Below are 14,517 nucleotides of genomic sequence, written 5' to 3' on the forward strand. Positions count from 1 at the left end.
CACAGTGCTAGAGGCATCACTACAGACCCTGGTTCGAACCCAGGCTGTATCACAACCAGCTGTGATTGGGAGTCCCATAGGGTGGCACACAATTGGCCCAGCGTCGTCCGGGTTTGGCCGGTGTAGGCCGGCATTGTAAATAAGAATTTGTTCTCAATTGACCCGCCTAGTTAAATAAAAGTTAAATTAAAAACTACAAACGTGATCTCTGTGAACATCAGAGAAATTGTCTTCAAAAGTCAAGTGCAGTTTGTCCTTTGTGTGATGCTGAAGTAATGAGGAAGTAAAGTGTCAGAAAGGGAACGTACTGGAAGAACTTGAAGGCCTTGACTGTGTATCCAGTCCCGGCAAACAGCTCCTTCAGGATGTCATCTGTTATAGATGGACTGTCGGTGGGAGGGGAGGACGAAACACAGGAACAGCGTTAGACGTGACCTCTTTTACCCTTCAACTATTCCTTCAACTGGTAATACCTCTTGTGGTAGTAGCATACTGTAGACATATAGCTGCCATATTGAGTATACTGCAGCCTCTACAGTATACTGTAGGAGTACAGCCTCTACAGTATACTGCAGGAATATAGCCTCTACAGTATACTGCAGGAATACAGCCTCTACAGTATACTGCAGGAGTACAGCCTCTACAGTATACTGCAGGAGTACAGCCTCTACAGTATACTGCAGGAGTACAGCCTCTACAGTATACTGCAGGAGTACAGCCTCTACAGTATACTGCAGGAGTACAGCCTCTACAGTATACTGCAGGAGTACAGCCTCTACAGTATACTGTAGGAGTACAGCCTCTACAGTATACTGCAGGAGTACAGCCTCTACAGTATACTGCAGGAGTACAGCCTCTACAGTATACTGCAGGAATATAGCCTCTACAGTATACTGCAGGAATACAGCCTCTACAGTATACTGCAGGGGGAGGAGGGAGGTATAGTTGGAGAGGGGGAGGAGGGAGGTATAGTTGGAGAGGGGGAGGAGGGAGGTATAGTTGGAGAGGGGGAGGAGGGAGGTATAGTTGGGGAGGAGGGGAGGAGGGAGGTATAGTTGGAGAGGGGGAGGTATAGTTGGGGAGGAGGGAGGTATATTTGGAGAGGGGGAGGAGGGAGGTATATTTGGAGAGGGGGAGGAGGGAGGTATAGTTGGAGAGGGGGAGGAGGGAGGTATAGTTGGAGAGGGGGAGGAGGGAGGTATAGATGGAGAGGGGGAGGAGGGAGGTATAGTTGGAGAGGGGGAGGAGGGAGGTATAGTTGGAGAGGGGGAGGAGGGAGGTATAGTTGGAGAGGGGGAGGAGGGAGGTATAGTTGGAGAGGGGGAGGAGGGAGGTATAGTTGGAGAGGGGGAGGAGGGAGGTATAGATGGAGAGGGGGAGGAGGGAGGTATAGTTGGAGAGGGGGAGGAGGGAGGTATAGTTGGAGAGAGGGAGGAGGGAGGTATAGTTGGAGAGGGGGAGGAGGGAGGTATAGTTGGAGAGGGGGAGGAGGGAGGTATATTTGGAGAGGGGGAGGAGGGAGGTATAGTGAATCTCACGGGATGTTGGATAGATGGAGGGTGGCAGAGGGAGGGAAGATGTTCTGAAAGTTCTTGGATCCAGGCTTCTTGAAGCGGTGTAGCGGGGAACCGCTGAAGTCTTTAGTGAGGCCCTGGTCTTCCTGTCCCTCCCTGGGCAGCTGGACCGTCTGGTGCTTAGAGATGGTCACTCTGATCACCTTACTGTGCAGCCGCTGGCCATTCAGGTGGGACATAGCTGGGGGAGGAGAGGAGAAGAGTCAGACACGGTACAGACTGATGGACATAAATAATAAAATAGTAATATTTTTTATTTGGCGGACACCTTTTAGGGCACTCAAGGACATCTGACATTAACAGGAGGCCTACATAAAAGCCAGTGTAGTACATACTATAATTAAATCAACTGTAGTACATAAGATCATTAAATCAACTGTAGTACATAATATAATTAAATCAACTGTAGTACATTATATAATTAAATCAACTGTAGTACATAATATAATTATATCAACTGTAGTACACAATATAATTAAATCAACTGTAGTACATTATATAATTAAATCAACTGTAGTACATAAGACCATTAAATCAACTGTAGTACATAATATAATTAAATCAACTGTAGTACATAATATAATTAAATCAACTGTAGTACATAATATAATTAAATCAACTGTAGTACATAAGACCATTAAATCAACTGTAGTACATAATATAATTAAATCAACTGTAGTACATAATATAATTATATCAACTGTAGTACACAATATAATTAAATCAACTGTAGTACATAATATAATTATATCAACTGTAGTACACAATATAATTAAATCAACTGTAGTACATTATATAATTAAATCAACTGTAGTACATAAGACCATTAAATCAACTATTTTGTTGCATTACAACCTGTAATTTAAATAGATTTTTATTTGGATTTCATGTAATGGACATACACAAAATAGTCCAAATTGGTGAAGTGAAATGAAAAAAATTACTTGTTTCAAAAAATTCTCAAAAAAAACAGAAGAAAAGTGATGTGTGAACATGTATTCACCCCCTTTGCTATGAAGCCCCTAAATAAGATCTGGTGCAACCAATTACCTTCAGAAGTCACATAATTAGTTAAATATAGTCCACCTGTGTGCAATCTAAGTGTCTCCATGATCTGTCACATGATCTCAGTATATAAATACACCTGTTCTGAAAGGCCCCAGAGTCTGCAACACCACTAAGCAAGGGGCACCACCAAGCAAGCGGCACCATGAAGACCAAGGAGCTCTCCAAACAGGTCAGGGACAAAGTTGTGGAGAAGTACAGATCAGGGTTGGGTTATAAAAAAATATCAGAAACTTTGATCATCCCACAGAGCACCATTAAATCCATTATTAAAAAATGGAAAGAATATGGCACCACAACAAACCCGCCGAGAGAGGGCCGCCCACAAAAACTCACGGACCAGGCAAGGAGGGCATTAATCAGAGGCAACAAAGAGACCAAGATTACCCTGAAGGAGCTGCAAAGCTCCACAGCGGAGATTGGAGTATCTGTCCATAGAACCACTTTAAGCCGTACACTCCACAGAGCTGGGCTTTACGGAAGAGTGGCCAGACAAAAGCCATTGCTTGAAGAAAAAAATAAGCAAACACATTTGTTGTTCGCCAAAAGGCATGTGGGAGACTCCCCAAAAATATGGAAGAAGGTACTCTGGTCAGGTGAGACTAAAATTTTGCTTTTTGTCCATCAAGGAAAATGCTATGTCTGGCGCAAACCCAACACCTCTCATCACCCCTAGAATACCATCCCCACAGTGAAGCATGGTGGTGGCAGCATCATTCTGTGGGGATGTTTTTCATCGGCAGGGACTGGGAAACTGTTCAGAATTGGAGGAATGATGGACGGTGCTAAATGCAGGGAAATTCTTGAGGGAAACCTGTTTCAGTCTTCCAGAGATTTGAGACTGGGACGGAGGTTCACATTCCAGCAGGACAATGACCCTAAGCATACTGCTAAAGCAACACTCAAGTGGTTTAAGGGGAAACATTTAAATGTCTTGGAATGGCCTAGTCAAAGCCCAGACCTCAATCCAATTGAGAATCTGTAGTATGACTTAAAGATTGCTGTACACCAGCAGAACCCATCCAACTTGAAGGAGCTGGAGAAGTTTTGCCTTGAAGAATGGGCAAAACTCCCAGTGGCTAGATGTGCCAAGCTTATAGAGACATACCCCAAGAGACTTGCAGCTGTAATTACTGCAAAAGGTGGCTCTACAAAGTATTGACTTTTGGGGAAGGGGGGTGAATAGTTATGCACACTCAAGTTTTCTGTTTCTTTTTGTCTTATTTCTTGTTTCACAATAAAAACTATTTTGCATCTTCAAAGTGGTAGGTATGTTGTGTAAATCAAATGAGACAAATCCCCCCAAAATCCCAAAAGTATTAAAACAGTAGGATCTATTTTCTCAGTATTTAAACAGTAGGATCTGTTCTCTCAGTATTTAAACAGTAGGATCTGTTCTCTCAGTATTAAAACAGTAGGATCTGTTCTCTCAGTATTTAAACAGTAGGATCTGTTCTCTCAGTATTAAAACAGTAGGATCTGTTCTCTCAGTATTAAAACAGTAGGATCTGTTCTCTCGGTATTAAAACAGTAGGATCTGTTCTCTCAGTATTTAAACAGTAGGATCTGTTCTCTCAGTATTTAAACAGTAGGATCTGTTCTCTCAGTATTAAAACAGTAGGATCTGTTCTCTCAGTATTTAAACAGTAGGATCTGTTCTCTCATTATTAAAACAGTAGGATCTGTTCTCTCGGTATTAAAACAGTAGGATCTGTTCTCTCATTATTAAAACAGTAGGATCTGTTCTCTCAGTATTAAAACAGTAGGATCTGTTCTCTCAGTATTAAAACAGTAGGATCTGTTCTCTCGGTATTAAAACAGTAGGATCTGTTCTCTTGGTATTAAAACAGTAGGATCTGTTCTCTCAGTATTAAAACAGTAGGATCTGTTCTCTCAGTATTAAAACAGTAGGATCTGTTCTCTCGGTATTAAAACAGTAGGATCTGTTCTCTCGGTATTAAAACAGTAGGATCTGTTCTCTCGGTATTAAAACAGTAGGATCTGTTCTCTCAGTATTAAAACAGTAGGATCTGTTCTCTCAGTATTAAAACAGTAGGATCTGTTCTCTCAGTATTAAAACAGTAGGATCTGTTCTCTCATTATTAAAACAGTAGGATCTGTTCTCTCAGTATTAAAACAGTAGGATCTGTTCTCTCGGTATTAAAACAGTAGGATCTGTTCTCTCAGTATTAAAACAGTAGGATCTGTTCTCTCAGTATTAAAACAGTAGGATCTGTTCTCTCGGTATTAAAACAGTAGGATCTGTTCTCTCAGTATTAAAACAGTAGGATCTGTTCTCTCGGTATTAAAACAGTAGGATCTGTTCTCTCAGTATTAAAACAGTAGGATCTGTTCTCTCAGTATTTAAACAGTAGGATCTGTTCTCTCAGTATTAAAACAGTAGGATCTGTTCTCTCGGTATTAAAACAGTAGGATCTGTTCTCTCAGTATTAAAACAGTAGGATCTGTTCTCTCAGTATTTAAACAGTAGGATCTGTTCTCTCGGTATTAAAACAGTAGGATCTGTTCTCTCAGTATTAAAACAGTAGGATCTGTTCTCTCAGTATTTAAACAGTAGGATCTGTTCTCTCGGTATTAAAACAGTAGGATCTGTTCTCTCAGTATTAAAACAGTAGGATCTGTTCTCTCAGTATTAAAACAGTAGGATCTGTTCTCTCAGTATTAAAACAGTAGGATCTGTTCTCTCAGTATTAAAACAGTAGGATCTGTTCTCTCAATATTAAAACAGTAGGATCTGTTCTCTCAGTATTTAAACAGTAGGATCTGTTCTCTCGGTATTAAAACAGTAGGATCTGTTCTCTCAGTATTAAAACAGTAGGATCTGTTCTCTCAGTATTAAAACAGTAGGATCTGTTCTCTCAGTATTAAAACAGTAGGATCTGTTCTCTCAGTATTAAAACAGTAGGATCTGTTCTCTCAGTATTAAAACAGTAGGATCTGTTCTCTCGGTATTAAAACAGTAGGATCTGTTCTCTCAGTATTAAAACAGTAGGATCTGTTCTCTCGGTATTATAACAGTAGGATCTGTTCTCTCACCAAGCTGTGCCTGAGTAGCGTCGGCCATCTGGATTAAGGCATTCTCTTTCTTGTTGAACAGAATTTTGACCCGATGCACATCACCATACACCCCTAGAGAGAGAGAGAGAAGGGATAGAGGGAAGGGATAGAACGAGAGAGTGGGAGGGAAGAGATAGAACGAGAGAGTGGGGAGGGAAGAGATAGAACGAGAGAGTGGGAGGGAAGAGATAGAACGAGAGAGTGGGGAGGGAAGAGATAGAACGAGAGAGTGGGGAGGGAAGAGATAGAACGAGAGAGTGGGGAGGGAAGAGATAGAACGAGAGAGTGGGGAGGGAAGAGATAGAATGAGAGAGTGGGAGGGAAGAGATAGAACGAGAGAGTGGGAGGGAAGAGAGAAAGAGAAGGGATAGAGGGAAGGGATAGAACGAGAGAGTGGGAGGGAAGAGAGAAAGAGAAGGGATAGAGGGAAGGGATAGAACGAGAGAGTGGGAGGGAAGAGAGAAAGAGAAGGGATAGAGGGAAGGGATAGAACGAGAGAGTGGGGAGGGAAGAGATAGAACGAGAGAGTGGGGAGGGAAGGGAGAAAGAGAAGAGATAGAGGGAAGGGAGAGAAAGAGAGAGTGGGAGGGAAGAAAGAAGGGATAGAGGGAAGGGATAGAAAGAGAGAGAGTGAGGGACAGAAGAGTGTGAAGTACATACATTATTTAAGTTAAATTCAAAAGGGGCTTTATTGGCATGAGAAACATATGTTTACATTGCCAAAAGCAAGATTATTTCCCTTCATTGTATAATGCTGAGAGTTACGGGGAGATAGAAGGATAGAGGGGTGTGGGATGACAAGCAGATGTCAGTATCTAAACAGACAGGACAGGAAGTATACTTATCAGCCAATCACAGTTAGCATAAAAGGCACAGTAACCATGGTAGCCACACACACAGAGCTATGCAGTGAATGACAACCAAACCCATTACTAAATGGCCTTACCAAATAGGATGAACAGTACATGTGGTGATATGCTCTGCAGGGAGAAGAAACAGGAAGTCAGTCAACTGGTCAAGTGAAGGTAATACTGGTGCAGTGGTGTGGTGATACAGAAACCAACCAAGCATGTACCTTCCCTTTCCCTTGCATCATCATCATCATCATACACAGCCAGCCAGCCAGCCAGCCAGCAGCGGCCCAGCCAGCCGCGGCCCAGCCAGCAACCAGCGGCCCAGCCAGCCAGCAACGGCCCAGCCAGCCAGCAGCGGCCCAGCCAGCCAGCAACGGCCCAGCCAGCCAGCAGCGGCCCAGCCAGCCAGCCAGCCAGCAGCGGCCCAGCCAGCCAGCAGCGGCCCAGCCAGCCAGCAACGGCCCAGCCCTAATGCTGCTTATCTAGCTGGAGAATCAGATAAGACCCAGCTATTCACCACTACCCAGTCCCAAATCCCACCCTATTACCTATGTAGTGGGCCCTGGTGAAAAGTAGTGCACTACATAGGTAATAGGGTGGGATTTGGGACACAGATCGTGTCTCGTGACATCAACTGCTGCTGACACAGATAGAGAGAGCAGCTACTAACATGAAACTCTTGAATGATTGCAGCCCAGCAGAGAAGACAACATGATATTGACCAAGAAGTATCCCTAAGCACCATTAGATTCTAACATCAGCTTCTATCTGTTCATACGTCATATCCCTTCTCACCAAGTCAGTAACATTTAGTTATCTGTAAAGTGTCCCTTCTCACCAAGTCAGTAACATTTAGTTATCTGTAAAGTGTCCCTTCTCACCAAGTCAGTAACATTTAGTTATCTGTAAAGTGTCCCTTCTCACCAAGTCAGTAACATTTAGTTATCTGTAAAGTGTCCCTTCTCACCAAGTCAGTAACATTTAGTTATCTGTAAAGTGTCCCTTCTCACCAAGTCAGTAACATTTAGTTATCTGTAAAGTGTCCCTTCTCACCAAGTCAGTAACATTTAGTTATCTGTAAAGTGTCCCTTCTCACCAAGTCAGTAACATTTAGTTATCTGTAAAGTGTCCCTTCTCACCAAGTCAGTAACATTTAGTTATCTGTAAAGTGTCCCTTCTCACCAAGTCAGTAACATTTAGTTATCTGTAAAGTGTCCCTTCTCACCAAGTCAGTAACATTTAGTTATCTGGAAAGTGTCCCGTCTCACCAAGTCAGTAACATTTAGTTATCTGTAAAGTGTCCCTTCTCACCAAGTCAGTAACATTTAGTTATCTGTAAAGTGTCCCTTCTCACCAAGTCAGTAACATTTAGTTATCTGTAAAGTGTCCCTTCTCACCAAGTCAGTAACATTTAGTTATCTGTAAAGTGTCCCTTCTCACCAAGTCAGTAACATTTAGTTATCTGGAAAGTGTCCCTTCTCACCAAGTCAGTAACATTTAGTTATCTGGAAAGTGTCCCTTCTCACCAAGTCAGTAACATTTAGTTATCTGGAAAGTGTCCCTTCTCACCAAGTCAGTAACATTTAGTTATCTGGACAGTGTCCCTTCTCACCAAGTTAGTAATATTTAGTTATCTGGACAGTGTGGTATTTTATGTCTGTTTTGGGCGGGTTGGTGTGTGGCATGTTCTGAGAGTTTTGTAGCCTGGTTCCAGATCTGTTTGTGCTATTAGGTCAACATTCATTGTAATGCCAAATGTTTAACTTGACATTGAGCAATGGCGTTGGCAAGAGCACAAACAATAAAGAGGAGTTGAGGGGGTTTACAGGTGGGCCGGGGGAGGGTCACTCACATCAGGGTTGAGGTTGGAGACAAGGAGAACGGCGTGAACAGCGATGGGGGCCATGCCGTGTAGGGTCATCCGTCCCGAGCCTGGCATGGCGAGGGGTCCCAGAGCGCCGGTCATCGTGTGCATGGACAGACCTGGGGGCACGCACGATAGCAGGTCAAAGGGCGGGCCTACTAGAGGAGAGGGGAGGGCCCAGGGTCAGTAGGAGTAGGGAGGAGAGAGAGGAGGAGAGGGGAGGAGGGAGAGGAGGAGAGGGGAGGAGAGAGAGGAGGAGAGGGGAGGGCTCAGGGTCAGTAGGAGTAGGGAGGAGAGAGAGGAGGAGAGGGGAGGAGGGAGAGGAGGAGAGGGGAGGAGAGAGAGGAGGAGAGGGGAGGGCTCAGGGTCAGTAGTTGTAGGGAGGAGAGAGAGGAGGAGAGGGGAGGAGGGAGGGCTCAGGGTCAGTAGGAGTAGGGAGGAGAGAGAGGAGGAGAGGGGAGGAGGGAGGGCTCAGGGTCAGTAGGAGTAGGGAGGAGAGAGAGGAGGAGAGGGGAGGGCTCAGGGTCAGTAGGAGTAGGGAGGAGAGGGGAGGAGAGAGAGGAGGAGAGGGGAGGGCTCAGGGTCAGTAGGAGTAAGGAGGAGAGGGGAGGAGGGAGGGCCCAGGGTCAGTAGGAGTAGGGAGGAGAGAGAGGAGGAGAGGGGAGGAGGGAGGGCCCAGGGTCAGTAGGAGGAGAGAGAGGAGGAGAGGGGAGGAGGGAGGGCCCAGGGTCAGTAGGAGGAGAGAGGAGAGAGAGGAGGAGAGGGGAGGAGGGAGGGCCCAGGGTCAGTAGGAGGAGAGAGGAGAGAGAGGAGGAGAGGGGAGGAGGGAGGGCCCAGGGTCAGTAGGAGGAGAGAGAGGAGGAGAGGGGAGGAGGGAGGGCCCAGGGTCAGTAGGAGGAGAGAGGAGAGAGAGGAGGAGAGGGGAGGAGGGAGGGCTCAGGGTCAGTAGGAGTAGGGAGGAGAGAGAGGAGGAGAGGGGAGGAGGGAGGGCTCAGAGTCAGTAGGAGTAGGGAGGAGAGAGAGGAGGAGGGAGGGCCCAGGGTCAGTAGGAATAGGGAGGAGAGAGAGGAGGAGAGGGGAGGAGGGAGGGCTCAGGGTCAGTAGGAGGAGGGAGGAGAGAGAGGAGGAGAGGGGAGGGGGCAGGGTCAGTAGGGGGAGAGGGGAGAGGGGAGGGCCCAGAGTCAGTAGGGATAAGGAGGAGAGGGGAGGAGAGGGCAGGGTCAGTAGGAGCAGGGAGGAGAGGGGAGGAGGGAGGGCCATTTGTGTTCCAAATGGCACCCTTTTCCCTATATAGTGCATTTGGGACACAGTCGGAGAGTGGGAGGATGATGATGATGATGATGATGGTTGAGATTAGGTACTCATAAAAATAGAAACACTAGAACATGATTCTCCAGTCAAGTCAATGGGGCTGCCGTGGTCTGAGGGACTGACACCGTTCTAGTGATTGTATTTTCTATGATAGTACCTGTCTGTATAAGGGGTGTGGGGCAGGATGGGGGTGATAGTGGGGTGGTACCTACCTATATAGAGGGTATGGGGCAGGATGGGGGTGGTACCTACCTATATAGAGGGTATGGTGCAGGAGGAGGGTGTACCTACCTATATAGAGGGTATGGTGCAGGAGGAGGGTGGTACCTACCTATATAGGGGGTATGGGGCAGGAGGAGGGTGGTACCTAACTATATAGGGGGTATGGGGCAGGAGGAGGGTGTACCTACCTATATAGGGGGTATGGGGCAGGAGGAGGGTGGTACCTACCTATATAGAGGGTGTGGGGCAGGAGGAGGGTGTACCTACCTATATAGGGGGTATGGGGCAGGAGGAGGGTGGTACCTACCTATATAGGGGGTATGGGGCAGGAGGAGGGTGGTACCTACCTATATAGAGGGTGTGGGGCAGGAGGAGGGTGTACCTACCTATATAGGGGGTATGGGGCAGGAGGAGGGTGGTACCTACCTATATAGGGGGTATGGGGCAGGAGGAGGGTGTACCTACCTATATAGGGGGTATGGGGCAGTAGGAGGGTGGTACCTACCTATATAGGGGGTATGGGGCAGGAGGAGGGTGGTACCTACCTATATAGGGGGTATGGGGCAGTAGGAGGGTGGTACCTACCTATATAGGGGGTATGGGGCAGTAGGAGGGTGTACCTACCTATATAGGGGGTATGGGGCAGGAGGAGGGTGGTACCTACCTATATAGGGGGTATGGGGCAGTAGGAGGGTGGTACCTATCTATATAGGGGGTATGGGGCAGTAGGAGGGTGTACCTACCTATATAGGGGGTATGGGGCAGGAGGAGGGTGGTACCTACCTACCTATATAGGGGGTATGGTGCAGGAGGAGGGTGGTACCTACCTATATAGGGGGTATGGGGCAGGAGGAGGGTGGTACCTACCTATATAGGGGGTATGGGGCTGGAGGAGGGTGGTACCTAACTATATAGGGGGTATGGGGCAGTAGGAGGGTGGTAACTACCTATATAGGGGGTATGGGGCAGGAGGAGGGTGGTACCTACCTATATAGAGGGTATGGGGCAGTAGGAGGGTGGTACCTACCTATATAGGGGGTATGGGGCAGGAAGAGGGTGGTACCTACCTATATAGGGGGTATGGGGCAGGAGGAGGGTGGTACCTACCTATATAGGGGGTATGGGGCAGGAGGAGGGTGGTACCTACCTATATAGGGGGTATGGGGCAGGAGGAGGGTGGTACCTACCTATATAGAGGGTATGGTGCAGGAGGAGGGTGGTACCTACCTATATAGGGGGTATGGGGCAGGAGGAGGGTGGTACCTACCTATATAGGGGGTATGGGGCAGGAGGAGGGTGGTACATACCTATACAGGGGGTATGGGGCAGGAGGAGGGTGGTACCTACCTATATAGGGGGTATGGGGCAGGAGGAGGGTGGTACCTACCTATATAGGGGGTATGGTGCAGGAGGAGGGTGGTACCTACCTATATAGGGGGTATGGGGCAGTAGGAGGGTGGTACCTAACTATATAGGGGGTATGGGGCAGGAGGAGGGTGGTACCTACCTATATAGGGGGTATGGGGCTGGAGGAGGGTGGTACCTACCTATATAGGGGGTATGGGGCAGTAGGAGGGTGGTACCTACCTATATAGGGGGTATGGGGCAGTAGGAGGGTGGTACCTACCTATATAGAGGGTATGGGGCAGTAGGAGGGTGGTACCTACCTATATAGGGGGTATGGGGCAGTAGGAGGGTGGTACCTACCTATATGGAGGGTATGGGGCAGTAGGAGGGTGGTACCTACCTATATAGGGGGTATGGGGCAGGAGGAGGGTGGTACCTACCTATATAGGGGGTATGGGGCTGGAGGAGGGTGGTACCTACCTATATAGGGGGTATGGGGGTGATAGTGGGGTGGTACCTACCTATATAGGGGGTATGGGGCAGGAGGAGGGTGGTACCTGCCTATATGGGGGGTATGGGGCAGGAGGAGGGTGGTACCTACCTATATAGGGGGTATGGGGCAGGAGGAGGGTGGTACCTACCTATATAGGGGGTATGGGGCAGTAGGAGGGTGGTACCTACCTATATAGGGGGTATGGGGCAGTAGGAGGGTGGTACCTACCTATATAGGGGGTATGGGGCAGGAGGAGGGTGGTACCTACCTATATAGGGGGTGTGGGGCTGGAGGAGGGTGATACCTACCTATATAGGGGGTATGGGGCAGGAGGAGGGTGGTACCTACCTATATAGGGGGTATGGGGCAGGAGGAGGGTGGTACCTACCTATATAGGGGGTATGGGGCAGTAGGAGGGTGGTACCTACCTATATAGGGGGTATGGGGCAGGAGGAGGGTGGTACCTACCTATATAGGGGGTATGGGGCAGGAGGAGGGTGGTACCTACCTATATAGGGGGTATGGGGCAGGAGGAGGGTGGTACCTACCTATATAGGGGGTATGGGGCAGGAGGAGGGTGGTACCTGCCTATATGGGGGGTATGGGGCTGGAGGAGGGTGGTAGCTGCCTATATGGGGGGTATGGGGCTGGAGGAGGGTGTACCTACCTATATAGGGGTTATGGGGCAGGAGGAGGGTGTACCTACCTATATAGGGGGTATGGGGCAGGAGGAGGGTGGTACCTGCCTATATGGGGGGTATGGGGCTGGAGGAGGGTGTACCTACCTATATAGGGGGTATGGGGCTGGAGGAGGGTGTACCTACCTATATAGGGGGTATGGGGCAGGAGGAGGGTGGTACCTACCTATATAGGGGGTATGGGGCAGTAGGAGGGTGGTACCTACCTATATAGGGGGTATGGGGCAGTAGGAGGGTGGTACCTACCTATATAGGGGGTATGGGGCAGGAGGAGGGTGGTACCTACCTATATAGGGGGTGTGGGGCTGGAGGAGGGTGATACCTACCTATATAGGGGGTATGGGGCAGGAGGAGGGTGGTACCTACCTATATAGGGGGTATGGGGCAGGAGGAGGGTGGTACCTACCTATATAGGGGGTATGGGGCAGCAGGAGGGTGGTACCTACCTATATAGGGGGTATGGGGCAGGAGGAGGGTGGTACCTACCTATATAGGGGGTATGGGGCAGGAGGAGGGTGGTACCTACCTATATAGGGGGTATGGGGCAGGAGGAGGGTGGTACCTACCTATATAGGGGGTATGGGGCAGGAGGAGGGTGGTACCTGCCTATATGGGGGGTATGGGGCTGGAGGAGGGTGGTACCTGCCTATATGGGGGGTATGGGGCTGGAGGAGGGTGTACCTACCTATATAGGGGGTATGGGGCAGGAGGAGGGTGTACCTACCTATATAGGGGGTATGGGGCAGGAAGAGGGTGGTACCTGCCTATATGGGGGGTATGGGGCTGGAGGAGGGTGTACCTACCTATATAGGGGGTATGGGGCTGGAGGAGGGTGTACCTACCTATATAGGGGGTATGGGGCAGGAGGAGGGTGGTACCTGCCTATATGGGGGGTATGGGGCAGGAGGAGGGTGGTACCTACCTATATAGGGGGTATGGGGCAGGAGGAGGGTGTACCTACCTATATAGGGGGTATGGGGCTGGAGGAGGGTGGTACCTACCTATATAGGGGGTATGGGGCAGGAGGAGGGTGGTACCTGCCTATATGGGGGGTATGGGGCAGTAGGAGGGTGTACCTACCTATATATGGGGTATGGGGCTGGAGGAGGGTGGTACCTACCTATATAGGGGGTATGGGGCAGGAGGAGGGTGTACCTACCTATATAGGGGGTATGGGGCTGGAGGAGGGTGTACCTACCTATATAGGGGGTATGGGGCTGGAGGAGGGTGGTACCTACCTATATAGGGGGTATGGGGCAGGAGGAGGGTGTACCTACCTATATAGGGGGTATGGGGCTGGAGGAGGGTGGTACCTACCTATATAGGGGGTATGGGGCAGGAGGAGGGTGGTACCTGCCTATATGGGGGGTATGGGGCAGTAGGAGGGTGGTACCTACCTATATAGGGGGTATGGGGCAGGAGGAGGGTGGTACCTACCTATATAGGGGGTATGGGGCAGGAGGAGGGTGGTACCTACCTATATAGGGGGTATGGGGCAGGAGGAGGGTGGTACCTACCTATATAGGGGGTATGGGGCAGGAGGAGGGTGGTACCTACCTATATAGGGGGTGTGTGGCAGGAGGAGGGTGGTACCTACCTATATAGGGGGTATGGGGCAGGAGGAGGGTGGTACCTACCTATATAGGGGGTATGGGGCAGGAGGAGGGTGGTACCTACCTATATAGGGGGTATGGGGCAGGAGGAGTGTGTACCTACCTATATAGGGGGTATGGGGCAGGAGGAGGGTGGTACCTACCTATATAGGGGGTATGGGGCAGTAGGAGGGTGATACCTACCTATATAGGGGGTATGGGGCAGGAGGAGGGTGGTACCTACCTACCTATATAGAGGGTATGGGGCAGTAGGAGGGTGGTACCTACCTATATAGGGGGTATGGTGCAGGAGGAGGGTGGTACCTACCTATATAGGGGGTATGGGGCAGGAGGAGGGTGGTACCTACCTATATAGGGGGTATGGGGCAGGAGGAGGGTGTACCTACCTATATAGAGGG

The 14,517-nt window shown here is 49.0% G+C and overlaps 1 protein-coding gene across 7 annotated transcripts in view; it reads right to left on the minus strand.

Moving 5' to 3' along the window:
* LOC139539573 (polypyrimidine tract-binding protein 3-like) overlaps nt 1-14,517 on the minus strand; it is a 127,410-nt gene that overhangs the window by 13,500 nt on the left and 99,393 nt on the right. For 5 of the 7 annotated variants that reach the window (XM_071342644.1, XM_071342677.1, XM_071342668.1 and 2 more), the window contains 5 exons: nt 8,424-8,593; nt 6,664-6,697; nt 5,697-5,789; nt 1,539-1,755; nt 309-386 (listed from right to left, as the gene is read on the minus strand). In XM_071342644.1, the coding sequence (XP_071198745.1) occupies nt 309-386; nt 1,539-1,755; nt 5,697-5,789; nt 6,664-6,697; nt 8,424-8,593 (592 nt within the window). The remainder of the gene's footprint in view (nt 1-308; nt 387-1,538; nt 1,756-5,696; nt 5,790-6,663; nt 6,698-8,423; nt 8,594-14,517) is intronic. The other 2 variants (XM_071342661.1, XM_071342652.1) reach the window with 2 other exon arrangements.

This window comes from Salvelinus alpinus, chromosome 1 (assembly GCF_045679555.1).
Source record: "Salvelinus alpinus chromosome 1, SLU_Salpinus.1, whole genome shotgun sequence".
NCBI lineage: Eukaryota > Metazoa > Chordata > Actinopteri > Salmoniformes > Salmonidae > Salvelinus > Salvelinus alpinus.